Consider the following 20,236-nt stretch of genomic DNA (forward strand, 5'->3'; position numbering starts at 1 on the left):
TAATCAAGGGCACAAAAGTGGTTTTACTCTAGTCCCGGTAGATCAAACAAACCACAGGATTCCCATAAGCACTCATCCTTGAAATCAAGCTCTTAGAATAATGCACCCTTGTCTTGAATGGAAGACTAACATGAAAATACAACAGATCGAAATGCGACAAATGTCATCGAGAAAAAAGTGTGATTTCGTTTACATTTTCACTAGCCTTACATCCATGATACTTTTGAACAGGGTCCATTCGAGCGAAAGAAACGATTCTCTAAGATAAATGATATTCAAGCGAATGTCACGCGATCTAAAGTAGGGAATATTGCACTCAGCGTCTACCATCTACAAAAACATAATAAAACCACAGGAAACCCATAAGCACTCATCCCAAGTCAGTTGTGGCCCACATACCAGGTGTCCGCCGCCCACCCGACCGTATAGTTGCGTGGCCAACATACATAATATTTATCATAATTCGGTATTTAACCATGAAGTTAGCTTGATTATCCGGTTTTTAGCAGAATCGGTTGCGTGCAGATTCAAAAGTTGTGATTTTCTATCTGCTGATCAGGACGATATGGTATCGATAATTTATTGGTTAACAAATACCGAGCCAAGAGAACGACATGGGTGGTCTGGTGAGACTGATGTTCACCCACAGATAGCCTTGACTTTGCTTTACTAGAGCGATTAGGTTTATCGAGTTTGGCAACAACGCCAAAGAATTTTACTACAAGGGCATGATACAAAGGGCATATCTACGCTAACACCAGACCGACAAATGTATTGTTTTGTTTTTGGCATTCTTTCCTTTTGCTCGGATAGTTTAAGCGAATTTCTCTAGCCTTCATTGACCACAAAAACAGAGTCGGTCTTCACATGAAACTGTGACGCTCAAAAGTAGAGAGCACTAGATCCAAAGTCGGCATAGCGGATGGAAGACCACGGACTGCGCATGCCTAACTCATGGGCTAATCCAGAGCCCTTATTTGCCTTGTTTAGGAGAATTACAGCGTTGGAATTGGGAATGCAGTCGCTACTACAAGGGATTGCCAGGAATGTGACGTCATAGCCGCCATGTTGAATAACTTGAAGAAATTGAGATTTGGACTTTGTCTCGGTTTCTTTCGTCTTATCGACCAACAAAACATGGCGGCCAGTCAGTCATCTAAGAGGTGGGATGCACCGCCGAAGTAATGCCGTTAGCCACTTTTGTATAAAGTTAAAGGCAATCGCCTTCACCTTTCGTTACATCATGATCCAACATGGTGGCCGTTTTTTCTATGAAGACATTATGGGGAGCTTAATTTTTAGTGTGGCGTGACTCATTTGAAAAAACGACTTCCGGGTCCAAAATGAATGAATTCGTTGTCCAAGTTCTTTTTTTGAGGCAATTTTTGCAATGTTGTCTACCTTGGTTTGGATACAACTTGGTTTTCGACGAGACATAAATAATAGAGTGGCAATTCAAAGAGAGACTATCCATTGTCTACATTATGATATAACACTTCCAAATGGAATTCTTTGTCACGACACACACAAGGTACGACAGAAAGATTATGAATATTCAATGTAACTAGAAAGGAACTGGGCTCAACAAGGTCAACAAAGAAGAGACAAGAAAGAAAGAAAGAAAGAAAGAAAGAAAGAAAGAAAGAAAGAAAGAAAGGAAGGAAGGAAGGAAGAAGAAGTAGAAGAGTAGTACATTATCAACATCAACAAAAAGGACAAGAAGAAGAAAAGGAAAGCAAAAAGAACAAGAAAATGAAGAAGAAGCGAGGGAACAACGACAAAGACGACGAATAAAATAGGAACAAGAAGAGCAATAAGACAAGGAAGAGAAAGAGATGAATGTGATGATAATGTCGAAAAAAGAAAAGAAAAAAAAGAAAAAAGAAAATAATTATACTCAGGACACACATAACTTACATACGATGGATAGTGAGACAGGCTACAATCAGACAGACATTGACATATACGCAGGTATTATCATGGCTGACACCAAAGCGTTACATCGCATCGTGACTTTCTCTTTAAAACCTGGCATGGTTAGCACCATGGTTAACATTCTTTGGGGAACACTTTTAGTATATATATATATACCTATTTCAGAAATCGTTGTCGCACCAAAAGCCTCAAGCAACAAGCCAAGACCGCAGAGAACGCCGGTACTTTTAGCTGTAATTAGTTTATTCATAATAATAATAATAATAATTTTAGTGCGTCTTTTTATGCGTCTCTAACTTCGTCGGTGATAAAGACGGGCGGAAGACGCGTTATGCGCATTATGCGTTCAGACGCACTACTTGATTTAGTGCGTGTTGGACGACAAATTATTTGAAGTTCGTCGTCTAAAAGTACGATGATCTGAAACTATAAAGACACGGGCAACAGACGAAGAAGTACGAAACCTCAAATTTTCGCCTAATTGAATATCCTAGTGCCAGGCCCATTTCACGTGCTCTCGACAGCCATAAGATCGTTAAACTCGTCTTATATTTTGCCCGTCTTTACACTAGATACATAAAAAATAGATGCATTATGCATAATATGGCGTTATATTCCCGACAAAATTCAACATCAGGCTTTCAACATTCTTATAAAGAATTCAGTGTTTCACTTGCAATGCAATATTGTTAGTTGCTTTTCCGACATTGAAGATTTCGATTTCAACTTAGCTGTAATCTCGTCCAACATTCGAGTTCCACGATTGAACATTCGTTAATAGCTTTCCGTGCCTGGACAAAATTCAACATTGCTCTTTTGACATACATCAATTTCAACATTCAACTTTGAGAACGTTATTTTCTAAACAGTATATTAAAATGAACCACTAGAGTTTCTCGTTCAAGGACTAAGGTTTTAAAGTTTTTAGATACAAACACATAATCTATTTCCGTCATTGTTGGATTACAATCCAACATTCAAGTTCTACCATTGAACTTCACGCACGAGTGCGTTTGACCTATGCCATAGTAAGCAGATGTACAGTGATGACGTGGGCTCATCACACGTACTTTAGTGCTGCACGAACTACACTTACTGTAGCTTGCAGAGATGGCGGACGAGGAAGCTAAAGCAATCCTTCGACGTCGCGTAGCTGAGCAGTTACTTTCTTGGGCAAACACTGGTGAGATTTTGCTTTTATCTAATCTTCAGTTTGGAGGCTGCCCCGAAGTGTAACTTAAAGCCTGAACTAAATTGAAAGTTCCACCTAAAGCTTCTTAGTAAGGGGGTGTTGGATTGCAGTTAGGGTTCTGTTACAAAGCTACACTGTAGTATATTGTGAAAGTTACTTATATCGTGTCGTGGTACCTTGAATCCTGTTGAAAAATTTTTTTTTTTGGTTTGTTTTTTTGTTTTGTTTTGTTTTGTTTTGTTTTGTTTTGTACAAAAAACACCTTATTTCGAGGTGTTTCGTACTCCCATCCCCCACGTCTCAAAAATAGTTGTGAAATTGGGTAGCCTGTGAGATCACTGCCGTTGATTCCAATATGGCGAACCCTTATCTCGAAGCTCCTCGTATTATTCTATAGACAATTTCCGATTTAGATAACCGAGACAACACGCAAGAAAATGATGGAGTCGTATCTTTGCCGATCTCTCACAAAAATCGATACAACCTCTGGCATCTCAAACAGATGCCATCGTTCACTCGATCGAAATCTCACCAGTGTTTGCCCAAGAAAGTAACTGCTCAGCTACGCGACGTCGAAGGATTGCTTTAGCTTCCTCGTCCGCCATCTCTGCAAGCTACAGTAAGTGTAGTTCGTGCAGCACTAAAGTACGTGTGATGAGCCCACGTCATCACTGTACATCTGCTTACTATGGCATAGGTCAAACGCACTCGTGCGTGAAGTTCAATGGTAGAACTTGAATGTTGGATTGTAATCCAACAATGACGGAAATAGATTATGTGTTTGTATCTAAAAACTTTAAAACCTTAGTCCTTGAACGAGAAACTCTAGTGGTTCATTTTAATATACTGTTTAGAAAATAACGTTCTCAAAGTTGAATGTTGAAATTGATGTATGTCAAAAGAGCAATGTTGAATTTTGTCCAGGCACGGAAAGCTATTAACGAATGTTCAATCGTGGAACTCGAATGTTGGACGAGATTACAGCTAAGTTGAAATCGAAATCTTCAATGTCGGAAAAGCAACTAACAATATTGCATTGCAAGTGAAACACTGAATTCTTTATAAGAATGTTGAAAGCCTGATGTTGAATTTTGTCGGGAATATAACGCCATATTATGCGTCTCGACGCATAATTTGACTCTAGTATAAAGAGGGCCAATTCAGTCTTTCAACAACGATTTGACTTTTTGAATTTCTGCTGGTAAACCAAGTCAAGAAAGTTTATTTTTTGCTCCGGTTTTTGTCACAGCCGCTTCATGGGTTCAATTCCATCAAAAAGCTTGAAATTTGTTTGTCTCGAAAGATTTTTCCATCAAATAGTGTGGAAAGTTATATCGCACGAGTTTTTCATAATAAGGAAGCTTTCAAATTGTTAAAGTTTCAAAATGCTGTTTTAATTTGTGACACTGAATTTAATGTTTGAGTATTTTGTGGCGCAGCCGTTTGCCTTTCACTGAACCGGCCATTTGACTCGGTACCAAAATGAAGTTAAGCTTACTCGGCTTTACATTTAAAATTATTCAAAAACGTTTTGCATGTTTTAAGGCCGCGACAAGGGTTGTATCTTTGAACGACTATATAGGTAAAGGGCAGAAATAACACAGTGTTGTAAGGTTCCCAATCACTTCAAGTCTGGCATTTGCATGGTCTAGACTCAGCCTGGAATATAGAGGAAACGGCAAATCTTCAAAGTATGAAAACTGAGCGGCAGTGCTGTCCTTAAAAGTCATCTCACGGTATAACCGATGACGAACAAGAACAAGAGGGCATCATCGTAGCAAATCAGACACTACACTAACTAGAAATTTCAAATCCACATTTTTTCCGATAAAAAAACTTAGTATTTGATAAAAACTCAGGATTTAATGAACTCAGTTTGGCACAACAGAAAGTTGTACTAAAGTGATAACTGTTATTTTTCCCAATCCAGATTGTTAACTTTCCCCCCGGAAAGTCACAAAACAGATTTACGATAGCCCAATATAGACAACAACTTCCCGAGTACGGAACAGTTTAATGGACTCCAGCAGAGTTTGGACCTTTTGGTTCTGTTATTTTTGTCAGCTTAACAATTTTCGGTTAGTAAAGGCATCTCTTTGGTCACGTTTACAGACTACTACCGAAAAAAGTGCCAGTAATCAAAATCACTTTACACCAGAGCACTACTTGATCCCAGAAGCATTGTTATCTTGTTGTTACTTTATCTCATTGTCTATAACCATTAAAAACAAAGATGTCTTTTGTTTCGGAAGTTGTAACATTGAAGTGGCTTTCCTGTGATACGAGAGGTGTCATTGCACTTAAAGGGCTTCTATTTTTATATTGAATTCCTCGCCATCATCGCAAAAAATTCACTAATTCTTGCAATTCCAGGTGTTACACAACTCATAGTTGATAAAAAAAGGTATTTGCCTCAAAAATAGAAGAGAGTCTTTCTCTGACATTCATGTCATCTAGTCTCAAGTAGTAAACGCTTGTCATACACGTTTACCTTTCTACAATATGATTAAATCTGAGATGTTTTTGGGAAAATTCTTTAAATCTAAAAGCTAGAACAGGAAAGAAATTATTTGTGGATCACAATAAACGTGAAGTAAAATAAACAGCCTAATGGGTAAAATAAACCCGTTGATCCATTATTCTATGGTCTAACGGCAGAGTTTCAGCTATCTTCATATAAGATTTAAATTCCAGGCAGACGTTATTAACATAATTTCAACACAAAAACATCTTCTAGGAACCCCAAAAGAATCAACATCAATATTTCCAAGAAAAATAGGAAGATCTAATCTGTAGATCTGAAGTCAGTCTTTGAGGTATTTGCCCCATTTACCCTCACTTGCAGAGGTCACTTCCGGCATAAGGCGAAAACGCAAAAAGCACGAAAGAATGAAAGAGCGTACCTGATGTGGTCGACTGGGGACGCGACGGTATTCTTACCACACGCGATTCTGACGACGGCCTTTAAGCATCTGTACCTAGCTACATGACCATGCATGAATACTCTTTTAAGGATGTAGACACAGACCGGGTACTAAATACAGCAGACAATAAACCATTTTTAATGCTCATGAATTGGCAATTAAAGAAGTGACTTGCAATTGGGTTGGACTCAGGTTGAACTCAAGGAGAGTCTCTAGGCAAGAGACCATCTTTGACCATCAAGTTTTACACCGGTTGGGAACTCTCCTTAACGACGATCCGCTACAGAAATATTTCAGTGTCTGATTCAGTTCTTATTCAAACGACAAGTCCTACTGGCTTTGCACCATCACGTGACGGCAGAGCCATGTTAGATGGCAGGAATAATGAAACCTTTTACATAATAAAGGATTCAATTCCCGAGAGCAAAAGGATTTTATTGTTTTCTGCCATCTAACCACAGGCAGTCCAATCTGTATTATGGGCGCCGGCACGTAATAGTGTAAAACCTGTATAACAAATATTGTGTTAGCCTCACGTGAAGCTTATGCCTGCACTTTTCAGTCACTGTTTTTTAATAATAATAATAATAATAATAATAATAATGAGAGGTTCTTGTGTAGCGCATTTATACAAAGTTCCAATGCGCCTACATTTATAACCAGTGGAGGACTTTACGGGCTGCATATTGAGGCGCTATTAGTCGTGCAGCTTACAATCATGCATGAGTGATTTGTTAGTACATTAGTGTTATGCCTCCAGACAGGGATAGGCTGTTGAACCGGGAGACAATCCCCTACTCTTACACGAATAATTCAACAGGTTCTTTTGTGTCCCCCATTTTACTGCAGGTTAGGAAGGGTTTGGAGACAGCGCCTACGGTTTACTGAACCCAGTTGTGCGTTTGTCTTCCTTTTGGAACCTCACATACAATTATTTCAATAAAGTTAGGGAAGAGGTCAAAACAATTGTCCGCAGTACGGACCCGATTTAGGGGGGTGGGGTATTGCCCGCCACCACCTAGGCTTTTCATGGATGGGGGTGGGGTATATGCCGGTACCCACCACCTCCATTCACCAGTCATTTCACATAATTTTGTGTGTTGTGGGGGGGGGGGGGGGGGGGTATATGCCGGTACCCACCACCTCCATACACCAGTCTATTTCACAGAATTTTCTTAATATTTCTTCTCTGGTTCGGTGGCGAAGGTCACGTGTGGGAGGGGGGGGGGGGGGATTTATTGACAGCTTCAGTCATCAACCATATTTTACATTCGATCCGCGTTTCAAATGTAATAGCGCTTTTTTGTCACACAAGCTTTATACAACTCAAAACACGAGTCAGTAGACTGACCCTGAGCACTAGAGGTTATCCACATCCTGCGCGAAAACTGAATGAAAATATTCTGAAGTTTTATTAAATGTCTCAATTTTATTGATCCTTGTGTTATTGAACACCATGTAGGCTTTATACAAAGACAAGCAAATTGTAGCTATTCGTGTTAAATAATGATAAAAGGAGCAGTTTAGAGTGCAAGGCGAAAATTGATGTAATCAAGAAATACAAGCTGTTCAATGTTTCATTTCTAAAAACGTACTTATTTGAGCCCACCATGTCTATGGAGTCGCTGAACATAACAGGAAAAAAAAAAAAGACGGAACGGTTTGAGGATCATTTCGGTATTTTAAATAACAAATGACAGAGATACCAAACATAGGGTCTTTGCGTAACAAAAAATATCTCAAAGAACAACCCTCGAGACTCTCTCTCTCTCTCGGCGGGGTTAGTTGAGATTTACAAATGTGGTTAGATTACAGGCAGTAGAATCTGTGTGACAAATGTAATCATTGGGGTCTCTTTGATTATACGGCAACTGGTTGTGATTGGCTAAAACGACTTTCGCCGGAACCATCTACTGATTAAGGAATTCCAGGAACATGTCAAACTATTGAGTACCATCGTAATGCATCGAAGGAAATGACGAAAACTTGCAGGATTCAATCTTCGAGTCCAAAAGGTTGCGCATCTTCTTAGCAATACAATATTTTTTCCGTCCCAAACTACTAGTAGTGTATTCTCAAACGCTAACAAGGAAATTATCACAGTCATAGGCTTCCATCAGAAAAAATCTGTTAACATTTGGTCAGCTACGATTTCAAGTTCACGCCCCCTCATGTGAGCCCATACAAATTATGTCTCAAAAACACGGTTTTTGGATCTTTTCTCAAAATAATGACTATCTAGGTAAAAAACAGAAGTGGATTCAGTTAATTCAACTATTCACGAACTGTATCATATAGTTTAGATTGAATTCTATTGAAAAAAACCACCGTACTTTTTGAGTTGAATGTACGCTATTGGACGTATTTTACAAGAGAAAATGCATGACATAACCGGGGTCAAGCTAGAAAATCGTCTCTCCTTGATATAAAACAGAACCTGTCAAAAAAACAGAAGTGGATTTGAAAACCCCGGGCAAACCTTTTCGGTTTGTCGGGTGTTCCTAAACCGCGAAAAAGCGAAATAGCGGAATAGCGGAATGAACATACATATAGAATAAATAGTACAAATAAGGAAGACATTTGGTATCGATTTCAGGCAAAATTATTATTCATGTAGATGTTAACGGTGTATTTCTGTTTTTCTTCTTCTTAATGTACATCATCAATATATCAACTGTCAACTTGTAATCGAATGACAAGTTAACAAGACACTATTTCTTGTTGGGTTTGAAAACGCTCGACGGCAAAATTGCCTTGGGCCTGTACCTGAAGGTCAAACACGAAAAGAGCGATATAAACCCAATCCATCCTCTGGCTCTTTCGAGGTTTGCTTGTAGAAAACTTGTGATGCAAGAGTATCCACATGCTGCGGCTGTGAAAATTCACAATCACCAAATGGCCTTGTTATGTTATTGTATCAAATATGAGGAGAGAGTATTTTACTGGAGAGGGCGAAAAACGAAAAAGCAAACCTCGGAATGTATATTTTCATAATCTATAAAAAACGTATTGGGAATAGATATATAAACCCATGGCAAAGGTGTGCTTTCTTCTTCGTTGTTGAGCTGTTAGGGTCCGATCGGCGTATATCAGTTGTTATATACTGTTTCTGTTGTTTTCTGCAAAGACGTTTTCATCTTCTGATATAAAAATTAATAATCGATAATAAATTTACGTTGTATAAGTTAAGTTATAACTCATTTTTTCACGATTTTAGAAGAGCAAAACTGTAGAATATAATGCAAGACCCGGAAACGTCAATTGCAAAGAGGCCGCAACTGATAACAAAGACCGGCTAGTGTTTATATTAGTCTGTTGCAACCACGTACTACTTTTACAGTTTATTATTTTACTACCTCCACTTGATGTAGGTCAGAGGCAAAAAAAAAAAAAAAGGAGAAGAGGAAGGAGCCCAAGACAATTTTGCCCTAGAGCGTTTTCAAACCGAATCGAATAATGAAATCAAGAATCCAAAAATACTAGTAAAGCCATTAATGATCTCTACGTGTTCACGCTTGAGGTGTTTTGACTGTAATACAGCTTTCTATTATTGTTTGACCTTTCATGACCTAAGACAAAGACTCTCAACGAAATTTTACTTCTTAGAGGTTTAGACGCCTTACAACATTTACATTTATTTATACTACATCAATGAAACACGTCTCCCTTACGTAATTTTTCTCTCCTTTCGGAAAAGCCCTTACGGGAAGAATCAATAAAGTTTGTAAACTCCCTGTACCTTGCAACGTGATTCATGATCGTCATGATTGACAAATGAGTTTTGTGACATCTCTACATTAAAATTCACCGGAAGTTGGTACATCGTACTCACATGGTTGTCCTCAAAAAATACAACTCTAAAGTTCCAAATCAGCATAAAGGATAACCCTTTACAATGAACTCAACTATAACCCGCGTGACTGATATGAACCGGATTCAACTAAGTTCAATTTGCCTTGTGTTAACCCATGGCTTGGCAAACCAAAGATTTCTATTGTTGGAAAACCGGGAAAATTAAGTGATGCCTACCGCTGCCCAAAGATTCCCCCAGAATATATGTGTTTGGAGGCATATATATTTTACATATCTACTCTAAAGATAAAGATTGGACAGTGGGGAGGGGTATGTACCCGCCGTCACCATCCCTCAATTAAAAGCGGGTCCTCAACAAAAATGTATGTGCGTAGGAGGGGGGGGGGGGGGGGGGGGGTACCACCCGGTACCCACCTATCTTTTTGAAAAAATCGGGTCCCTACTGCGGACAATTGTTTTGACCTCTTCCCTTAGTCACCTGAAAAGCTAAAAAGATGAGGCCGACAAGGATTATGGGTAGATTCATTTTACACGTTCAACCGCTTGATAACTGTTCATGGACTTGTGAATCTTTTACCGGTTACAGTCTCACCTCTTCTGAGCATCATCGAGCTGCAGTTTGTATTAAAAAAGCTTTGTATATATACTGACTTTTTTGATATGAAAAGTTTCCCATGATGCTCAGTGATCTCATCTTTCTAGGTTTTTGGTGACTAACTTTATTGAAATAAGTGTAAACTACCGCTTATACAAAAACACTTTCCTCCTCCAAACGACCGTCTTTGCAAATTGAGCGGGTAACTCCCGTCAATAAATAGATATTAGAATAATACACTTTAGTAGACCTTAATTCCATTGCTTTCTTTTATGTCTATTTGACTATTACACGTACTAGGATTTCTTTATTTCACGGGTTAAATGCCTTCACTCTATCTAAGCACAACTAAAGTAACTTTTAATATTGGCTTAGATTTGTTTTTTAAGAGACATCGACCACCTAGGAGACCTATTGAAGGTCAAACAAGTACAAGGCCGGTTATATTTATTCATCAATCCATCAACACCTTGATTACAAAATAGTACGTTTTATGATTCACTATAAAACCTTACCGGGTACCTTATGTATTCATAAGACTTTCTTGACCTAGGTAACCTAGAGTTGAGAATGGTTACGGAAGGTCACTTGAGGGACCACATAAAAGGGTTGTGACGAGGGATGTTTTTTGTGATTGAACCCAAATTTGTACACGAAATTTCGATCCATGATCCCAAATTAAAAACTCACGTATTTTGATCCCTAATCCCATAAACAATCCCTTGACTTTGAATTTCCAAGCACGTGATTCCTGATTCGTAGTATTGTGATCACCATTCCAAGCACGTGATCCCTGATTCCACTTCCCTAGTCACCACCCTGACATCAGGAACATAAACGTCTATTGAGATATCCCTAGACTATCGTCAAAAATAAGATTACGTAGGCTGGAAATGGCGGGAAACTGTGTAAGGCATAAATATATCTGCCAGTGAACATGTGGTCGTGTTGGCGCCTAAACATGGGCAGGCTTCGCGAGGGAGGCAGTCTTTCTAACTTTCATCGCTCTCCTCAAAAGGGACAAGGGTTGTTTTGTCTCAACCGCCGAAATAAGATCATGTATGTTGATAGTAGTGGATAGCGAACAGATTGCTCGAGGAGAATCGAATATAAGTTAAGATGTAAGTGCATTATTCTCGTAATGAGCCAACAGAAAGAGGAAGCAGGCTGAGGGTTGGAGACATGCATTAGCAGCACTTTGCGGAACTTTGGGGATTGGAGAGAGGAAAGTGGATAGCCGTTCATTCCTTTACCTTCTCTTATTGCTCCACTATAGAGAGTTATTTGCATATTCCAACACTTCTTTCTAAATATTCTTGTTTTCGTTTAATGACATGCTAAATTCCAATTTGATATGTATTGTGATGTAGACATGCCCTTACTTTGATCACCTCAGAGTTTGTTTCACTGAGGATATCGATTTATTTGAAGTTTTTTTTCCCTTTTTGCTTAGATCAGCCTGGAGGTTGTTTTCACGGCGGGCGCACATTAAAAATCCCTCACAGGATACTTGTAATGGCTGCTTAACTGCCGTGTTGCGCTAAAAAAAGTAAGATTTACTTATTAATCTCGTTTGATTGGCTGCTGTGAGATGCTGTGAGCGCTGTGATAGATCGAAACTTCGGTTTGCAACATAGGGGTCTTTTTGAGGAAACAAAGTATATGTGCACTGGAACATTTCCTTTCTTCTTTTTTTTTTTTTTTATATCGTAAAGCAGAATAAAACAACCGATATTGACTATTATACATATATGAAACCCTTAACGACAGCCAAAGTTGTTGTATTGTTGTCTGGAGTAACATACCGTGTTATATCCGGCCACGCGTACTTCGTTCTCTCTAATGACTCGCCTCACTGACGGTCACAAGTGCATAAAGAACTTAATTACACAAGTGACGCGTGCGATATTCTACGATATGTCATGCATTGACCACGAGGTGAGCATAACTTACAATCGGTGTCCAATTTTCATGAGATTGAAATTATTTTGTTTTGTCCTCCAAATTGAGCTGCTTTGACGTCACATGCAAGGTTTTTTTTATTTTTTATAGAGGGATATTACTTCGCCCGTGAAAGAATAGTCAATGTCGGTAATACATATTAGTAGACACTAATTCACTAGTCACTAATTATACAGCTTTGTTTCACGGGCTAAATAAAATTAGTGTTATTTAACGATTATTCGCCAAAGTCGAAGTGAATATCGGCGGAATATTTACCGAAACGTAGTGATCTTCCTCAAGATATTACGAGGAAATGTTTTTTTTTCAATAATGAGCAATAATGGCAAAAAGCGCCAAAAACTAGACTTTCGTATGAGTTTTGATCCAATTTTCGTTTTGGGTTAACACTCAAAACCTTTTTTAAACATTTAGAAACTGATGTATTATGATAAAATGCCTGTGTGAAGCGGTATTTTCAATTGTACAAAGATGTTTTGTTGCATTTGTGAAAGAATGTTGCTTTGCAGGCTTTTTTTATAGAAAATATATGGGAAATAAGCAAATGAAGGCCTAAACCTCATCTTCGATTCATTTTTTTGCTTTGGGTTAACACTTTGATTCCACTTTCATCGGTCATCTCCACTTCCAAACAAGTTGAACTTTCTGAATAACGAGATTTTAGCCTTGTAGAAAATAGTTTTTGGCGATCACTGCTCTGAATATGAAAAGAATTCTCTATATATTTTCTTATTATTGCAGTTCAGTCTTTGATTGACGGTCGTTGAAATGTTAGTCTGCGAAAGAGACATCTAACTTCGGGGGTCGAACTTCAACTATAATCAGGTACAATAACCGAATAGAAAAAAAATGCAATGGAAAGAATAATAGTCGTCGGTCAAATCGAAATACATCATAAAGAATATACATAAACAGAGAACAAAAAAAAAAAAAAAAAGAAAGAAAGAAAGAAAGAAAGAAAAAAAAAAAAAAAAGAAGAAGAAATAGGGTGGGGAAAAAGGAAAGAAATAGGAATAAGAAAGAGAAAGACGAGAAGAAAAAAAGAAAGGAAGATAAAAAAAAAGTTACACTTCATATCTGGTGCAAAATCATTCCTTTCGCCGCCATGTTGAATATTATCTCGTGAGCTCGTGGAAGGGAACTAACCTAATCTCACGCATGTGCACTGGTTCAGTAAAATAACTCGATAAATCAAAGGAAAAGTCCGGTTTGATTCGAAAACATTCTTAATAAAGATTCTATCTTAAGATTTTTTTATATATGTTATGATCGTTTCCCGTTTAGAGGTTCTTTTGTTATGGTAATTATGAAGCAATGATATCATCTTCCTCACCATCGTCTCGTGACTGTTGAAAGCAGATGACTCATATTTTCTATTAGAAACGGAAGGCGAAAAGGAAAACAAAACACGAAAAACCGATTACAATAGGTTTTACTTTTAGTTTGAACTTATACTGAATTACGGAAACGTTTCTTGGTTATTTTTCTGAATAATTGGATTACATTGGGATTTAAACGTTGGGAAAAAAAACAATATAGAATAGAACTAGAATATTTAAATAAGAAGGAATAGAAGGAAAATAAAGACGATATATATATTCGATGACAAAGCTAAATGAATCAATTATTTCAAGATTATGATCCACTCAGCCTATGATAGTCTTTTTATGGGGGCTGTAAAGTAGAACCTCCATTAAACGGCCATCTTTTAAGGCACCCAACCTCTATTCAGTCTACCGAAACAACCGAAAAGAGCGGGAAAAGTAGATAGATTCAGGAGCAACATAAATTTATAGTCGTTATGGGATCACAATCGGAAAACTGAGGTTTTCCGGAGCTTTCAGATCGAAATGAATACTATTTGTTTTTCCAACCAGATTTATTGCTTTTCCGGGTAAACGGTAAGAACCCCTGTTCTTCATCGACCGCATGTAAGCACACTTGACAATGATGAAAAAAGACTTTGCGCTTGAGACTTGTTGCGCAAAGACTAAATTTGTGGCATTCTTCGTTATGAGATAAAATAACTGGAGCCGAATGAACCCACGACAGCTGTACTTTATAATCTACTTTGTAACTTTAATCGAAGTGTTGTCATAAACACTCCCCGGTATGAGCATCAGTCTACCTACCGGAAACGAACGCTAGTAATCTAACTACGAACAATCCGCACCCCAATGCCCCGTCCCCAACCAGGACGCCTACAGTCCCAATAATATAAATCTACTCTTAATATCTGCATTGATCCGCTCGTTGTCTGCACTCAGGATCGACCTTACTATAGCTACTGTAACAAATAATTTTGGAGGGATAAAATAAAATAATCTACTTGCTTTCGTGTGAACCCGTTGTCGGCCCCACTACGGGCTAGAAAACAAATAGAATCCCTAGAAATTGCTCCTGCAGCCGTGCGGATCCAGGATTTTTTTGAATGGGGGTTCTGCGTTCAAGGGGCATCCACTACACTTGTACAAGACGCCAAACAAAAACAAAAAAATAATTAAAACTAAGAAACGAAAACAAACCGAACAGTACATTCTGTTTAAGAAGAAATCGAAATTCTCATAGGGAGTTGCAACCCCCTCCCCCCGGATCCGTCCCTGTTTTGTTCTTTTAAAAACAAAACAGTTAGTACGTTACACTGCTACCGGTAAAAAATACTCTGAAAATTTAGTGACTATTAAAGTTGGCGCAAAACAAGATGGTGTCAAATGGGACCCGAAAAGAAACTTTATAAATGTGCTTTATAGCTGAATTGTACAAGTTGAAAAATGCAACCCGCTTATTTTTTCGTCGAAATACAGTGAAAATCCGTTTTTTCTTTGAAAAAATACTTACCAACTGAGCAAAACGTAGTGGCTTTTTTCGTTTTATAATAACTAAAAGCTTTATGTTAATTTGTTGATTACCACTGTTCATAAGCTTCACATAAGTACAATGAATATGAAGCAATTAATAAGGAAAAAATACAATTAAAACAGTAAAAACTAGTTTGTCTTATATATTTCCAAATATCATTCTATTTTCAGTAAAATTACTCAACACATCGTTGTTGAATGACATACAAAGTATGACCTCTTCATTGACTGCGATTATTCTTTAGACCAATCAGGCCGATAGATGAACAAGGACAAGAACACAATGAATATTCTAGCGAGGTGATTATGGCTCTAATGCTATTGTTTGAAATACATAAGCTGTTGACCTTTTTTAAAACGGTATTCTAAACGTAAATATGAAGCAGCGCTACCTTTGTCGTCCTCCGTCGGTATGTATTTTCGGCTAAGATTACAGCCCACCGGGAGACCTATTATAGATGGGGATTTCTTGGCTAAAAACATACTCAAAACAGGTCATTAGAACTGCGTACAAAACGGCTTATTTCTGAGTAGGCGCGCGTAAACAGCATCATAATCAAAGCAGAAATCGAAAAGGAGGATTTTTGTTGACGTTTAACTACTTTCATAAAGAATTTTATCGAAATTCTGCGACCATCAGTTTTTTCCCCCGATTCTTGAAATATTTACGCACATACTATTGGATTCTTTAATGATTGAGTTGTGGAAGATAAGAAAAGCTTTCCTGTTTGACATAAAACATCCTTGTTTCTTGGCCAAGGTGTTTTAAAAGGCAGTACACGTGACGTAGTTGTGCAACAGCTAAGTTGGTCGTAAACAGCCCCTGTTGTGACGCATTGAAAAAACACTCGATTACGACCGGAAGTGCCAAAGAAAGTTTATTTCTTTAGTCATGGCATTTCGCCAAACAACTATGCTTATTATGTTGTCTTTGTTCGGTCATCAGAGCACGACAATGTTTTGTATTGGGTAAGGCACAAGAAAGGTCTCGTAGGCCAATGTTGAGGCGGTTTTTCAATTTCTGCTTTGAGATAATATGCCTGCTCGAGCGATTCTCGAACACGTTATCTAATTTAGGATGCCCAATCCAACTTCCTTTGATCGATCGACCTCACACCTCGGGAAAAATACGAAGAAAAAAGAGACCAAGCTCATATGACCGTTCGCCACACTTAATGCCTTTTTGCATGTCTTTTTGTTGTTGTTTGGATCTCCTTCGACCCAAGACCTTGGTAAAGGCAAGACTGTTTACAACTTCTCCTTATTCCAAATTGAGCATGCACAGAACAATGTGTAAGTCAACGAGCTATTTAAAACTGCGTCAATGAAGCATTTTGATTGGCTAGCATACAGTTTTTGTCTTGATTGACAGTTTTCTGTGTTACTAAACAAAGACATGACCATGTGAATTTGGTTGTACCCCACCCAACGGAGCGATCTGATTGGTCCAAGAAAAAGGCTCTCAACTTCAGAGGGAAAGCCGTAGAATCGTGATTGACGCTTCGTCGAACAAGTTTGGTCAGCATCATTCACATGTGCTCACGTATCATTTGAACTATATGTAGTTGGCCGGCAAAGCTCACCGAGATCTTGAAATCGTAGCGCGGGAATCGGAGGATCAATGCGTTTCACATGTTCACAAATGGCGGAGGGATCTAGTCATCTGTATCGGGATCCAGAATCGTGTCCAAATTGTTTAAATGGACTTGAAAACCCTAAAGTTCTACCATGTTTACATACTTTCTGTAAGCAGTGTTTGACTGAAGCGTTACACCGCGATTTGGATGGACGTTTGAATTTGAAATGCCCGAAGTGCCAAAGAGACTTTCATCTTCGAGATGATGGCGAGGACCCTTTAGATGAATTTCATGAGCCTTCACCGTATTTGAGTAGAGATATATTCAATGTATTCACTCCACAAGAAGACATTGTCGATAGCAGTAGTTTAATTCGAGCTGTGATACGCGATTGTAGCAACTGTGGGGAAGGAACTTGGGTGACCTCATACTGCAAAGACTGCCTAGAATATCTTTGTGAAAATTGCGTTCGAGCTCATCTTAGAGTCCGACTCACTAAAGATCATAAAATTGTTTCTCTGATGGAGGGAGCGATTCTTCAAGGACAAATGACGGTGAAAAGTTCCGAAGAGGAGATCGGTGCTACTACGTCTTCGCGTAAACCTATGGCTTCGACACTACAACCGGAACAAGCATCATCGAATGGTTTATCTCTTTGTGAAATCCACGAGAATGAATTTTTACGGCTTTTCTGTGATACTTGCTACCAACCGATTTGTAGAGAATGTATGTTTAGCGATCACAGAGGGCACAACTTTGTGTATCTACGTGACGTAGCCGAAACTACCCGAGGAGCTGTAGGCAAACTTATAGAAGACTCAAGAATCGAGGCTAAAAACCTAGAAGAAGCGATTAGTATATCGAAGAGAACATTAGAACAAGTTGAATATAAAGCTCAGGTTTTGTGCAAAGAAATCAGATCAACGACCCGAAGGCATAAACTGGCTTTGGAGGAACGAGAAAGAGATCTCCTACGACGAGTTGAAAAGGTGAGGCAAGTTAAAGGGAAGTCCTTACAGATGCAGATAGAACAACTTCAAACATATTTATCCAAAGTTCTAAGTGTTACCGAAGGGTCTGAGATGGCTCTAGAACAAGGGTCCGATCCAGATATGTTGGCTGTTAAAGCACGATTGACTGAAACATTGAACGAATTGCGTTCAAAGCGTGGTTTACTACAACCTCATGAAGATGATTCCATTGTATTCACACCTCCCGATTTGGCTCTACAAACAGCAATCAGCTCACTGGGAATCGTAAGTAGCAGTGCGTTTGCTCCTTTATGTTTTGGCAGTGGTGAGGGTCTACGCCGAGGAGTATGCGATAAAGAAGTGACGTTTTTAGTTCAAACTAGAGATCACCATAACGAAAATCGAGGTATTGGTGGGGACCCAGTACATGTAGTGGTCGAAGGACCTAATGGGAAGTTCTACCCAGGGGAAGTCTCCGATCGTCAAAACGGGGTATACGTCGTAACTTATAAACCTCAAATCGAGGGACAACATATAATTTCAGTGACAATTCGTGGGCAACACATTCAGGATTCTCCTTTCCATGTAGAGATAAAGAAAGGTCGGAATTACACTGGCATTGGGCCAGTTTTACTCTCGTTTGGATCTGAGGGTGAGTCTGGTGGACAGTTGTGTAGGCCTTGGGGTGTTTGCTGCGACAAGGATGGCAACATTATTGTAGCTGATCGTAGTAATAATAGGATTCAAATCTTTGATAAATACGGGAAATTTGTTCACAAGTTCGGTTCTGCAGGCTCTCGCAACGGTCAATTCGATCGGCCGGCAGGGGTGACTTGTGATCATGAAAGGGGAACAATCATAGTAGCAGATAAGGACAATCATAGGGTGCAGGTCTTCAAAGTGGACGGTACGTTCGAGCTGAAGTTTGGAGAAAAAGGCAGCAAGAATGGGCAGTTTAGCTACCCCTGGGACGTAGCCGTGAACAGTGAAGGAAACATCTTAGTTTCTGATACTCGCAACCATCGAGTCCAGCTCTTCACACATGATGGTAAGTTTATTAACAAGTATGGCTTTGAGGGTATACGCTGGAAGCACTTCGATTCTCCCCGTGGCGTGGCCTTTACCCATGATGGAAGGATGATCGTTACAGATTTCAACAACCATCGCTTGCTAGTCATCTCAGGAGACTGTAAGAGTGCACAGTTTCTAGGCTCAGAAGGGAACGGGATTGCTCAGTTTGTACGACCCCAAGGAGTGTGCGTGGACCAAGAGGGGAATATCATCGTTGCTGATTCAAGGAACCACAGAATTCAGATCTTCCAACCAAATGGTAACTTCCTCTGTAGTTTTGGCAGCCACGGACATGCACTGGGACACCTGGATCGACCATCAGGTATCTGTGTTACTCCTGATGGACTTATAGTAGCTGTAGATTTTGGTAACAACCGTATCCAGGTATTTTGATGTTTATAAATGTTTATAGATGTTTATGTAGGACTAATAGATATGTCAAATCCTAGCTTAGCAAATTAAGTACTTGAACGCATTTTCCCCACGAAATATTCCTGTTTGTTTTTCTGAGGATAATATGTGAATAAGTTATAAAATTATGCTTAATTAATCCTTTATTTTATCAACTTATTGAATATGTTTTGAACCTCATTCATACTTCTCAACTATAGTTGAGCTCGTCTCCAATTTCGTTATGAAGTATGGATTTTTTTTGCAGTTCTTTCTGTTTTCAAAGTTTTGTTAGTTTTTTTCTTCTCCTTGATGTTACAAGATTAAGGATTTTCAAATCCTATGTAAGTTAAAATCATTTATTCTTGAAGATTACTCGAGCCATTTGACTGAACAAGTGACTCAAAACACAATTCATTTTTGTTGAAGAATTTGGTATTCTTTCGACTTTAATCTCCGTTTCAAATCACCACAAAAGAATGACATTCAAAGAGAAAATAATGGAAAATCTTTATGGATTTTGTTAAATATTTATTTGATTGGCTAAAGTAAATGCGTAGCCTTAACGGGCGTATCGAAATAGTACTACAGAATTAATACTTTGCGAATACAAACACGTCAAGGAATTTTATTTATCGTATATTTTCATTCATGATTATTTATGAAGAAATATTCAAATGAGTAATATATTTTTGGGACAAATGGGACACTATATTTAACGCGGAATGTTTATACACTGTCCTGTAAAACAAAGCACAAACAAGCCGCTACATATTTGGTAGAACAGAGGTGTTAACTTTTTAATGAACCAAGCTTCACTTAGGTGTTTTCATCTGAAAGCGTTAGCATATAATTTGCTGCGTTTACGAATTTCATTTCCTTTCGAATCTAAAACCATGACGCTATTGCAGTTTTTAGTTGGATAATTACTGTGGTAATATTTTGCAA

General features: G+C 38.6%; 1 protein-coding gene and 1 long non-coding RNA gene across 2 annotated transcripts; both read left to right on the forward strand.

The window, feature by feature from the left end:
* Positions 1 to 423: 423 nt before the first annotated feature.
* Positions 424 to 6,232, forward strand: LOC148909256 (uncharacterized). The gene is made up of 2 exons (XR_016120510.1): positions 424 to 2,156; positions 5,058 to 6,232. It is a non-coding gene; the product is annotated as an uncharacterized LOC148909256 (long non-coding RNA).
* A 9,419-nt stretch (positions 6,233 to 15,651) lies between these two features.
* On the forward strand, positions 15,652 to 19,414 carry LOC116300630 (E3 ubiquitin-protein ligase TRIM71-like). Its single transcript, XM_031709533.2, has one exon. The coding sequence runs from the start codon at positions 16,901 to 16,903 to the stop codon at positions 19,289 to 19,291; it is 2,391 nt and encodes a 796-aa protein (XP_031565393.2). The 5' UTR covers positions 15,652 to 16,900; the 3' UTR covers positions 19,292 to 19,414.
* Positions 19,415 to 20,236: the final 822 nt, after the last annotated feature.

Source organism: Actinia tenebrosa, unplaced genomic scaffold, assembly GCF_029948245.1.
Source record: "Actinia tenebrosa isolate PJP-AT-01 unplaced genomic scaffold, QUT_ActTen_1.0 PGA_scaffold2__45_contigs__length_23673736, whole genome shotgun sequence".
In the NCBI taxonomy this organism is placed as follows: domain Eukaryota; kingdom Metazoa; phylum Cnidaria; class Anthozoa; order Actiniaria; family Actiniidae; genus Actinia; species Actinia tenebrosa.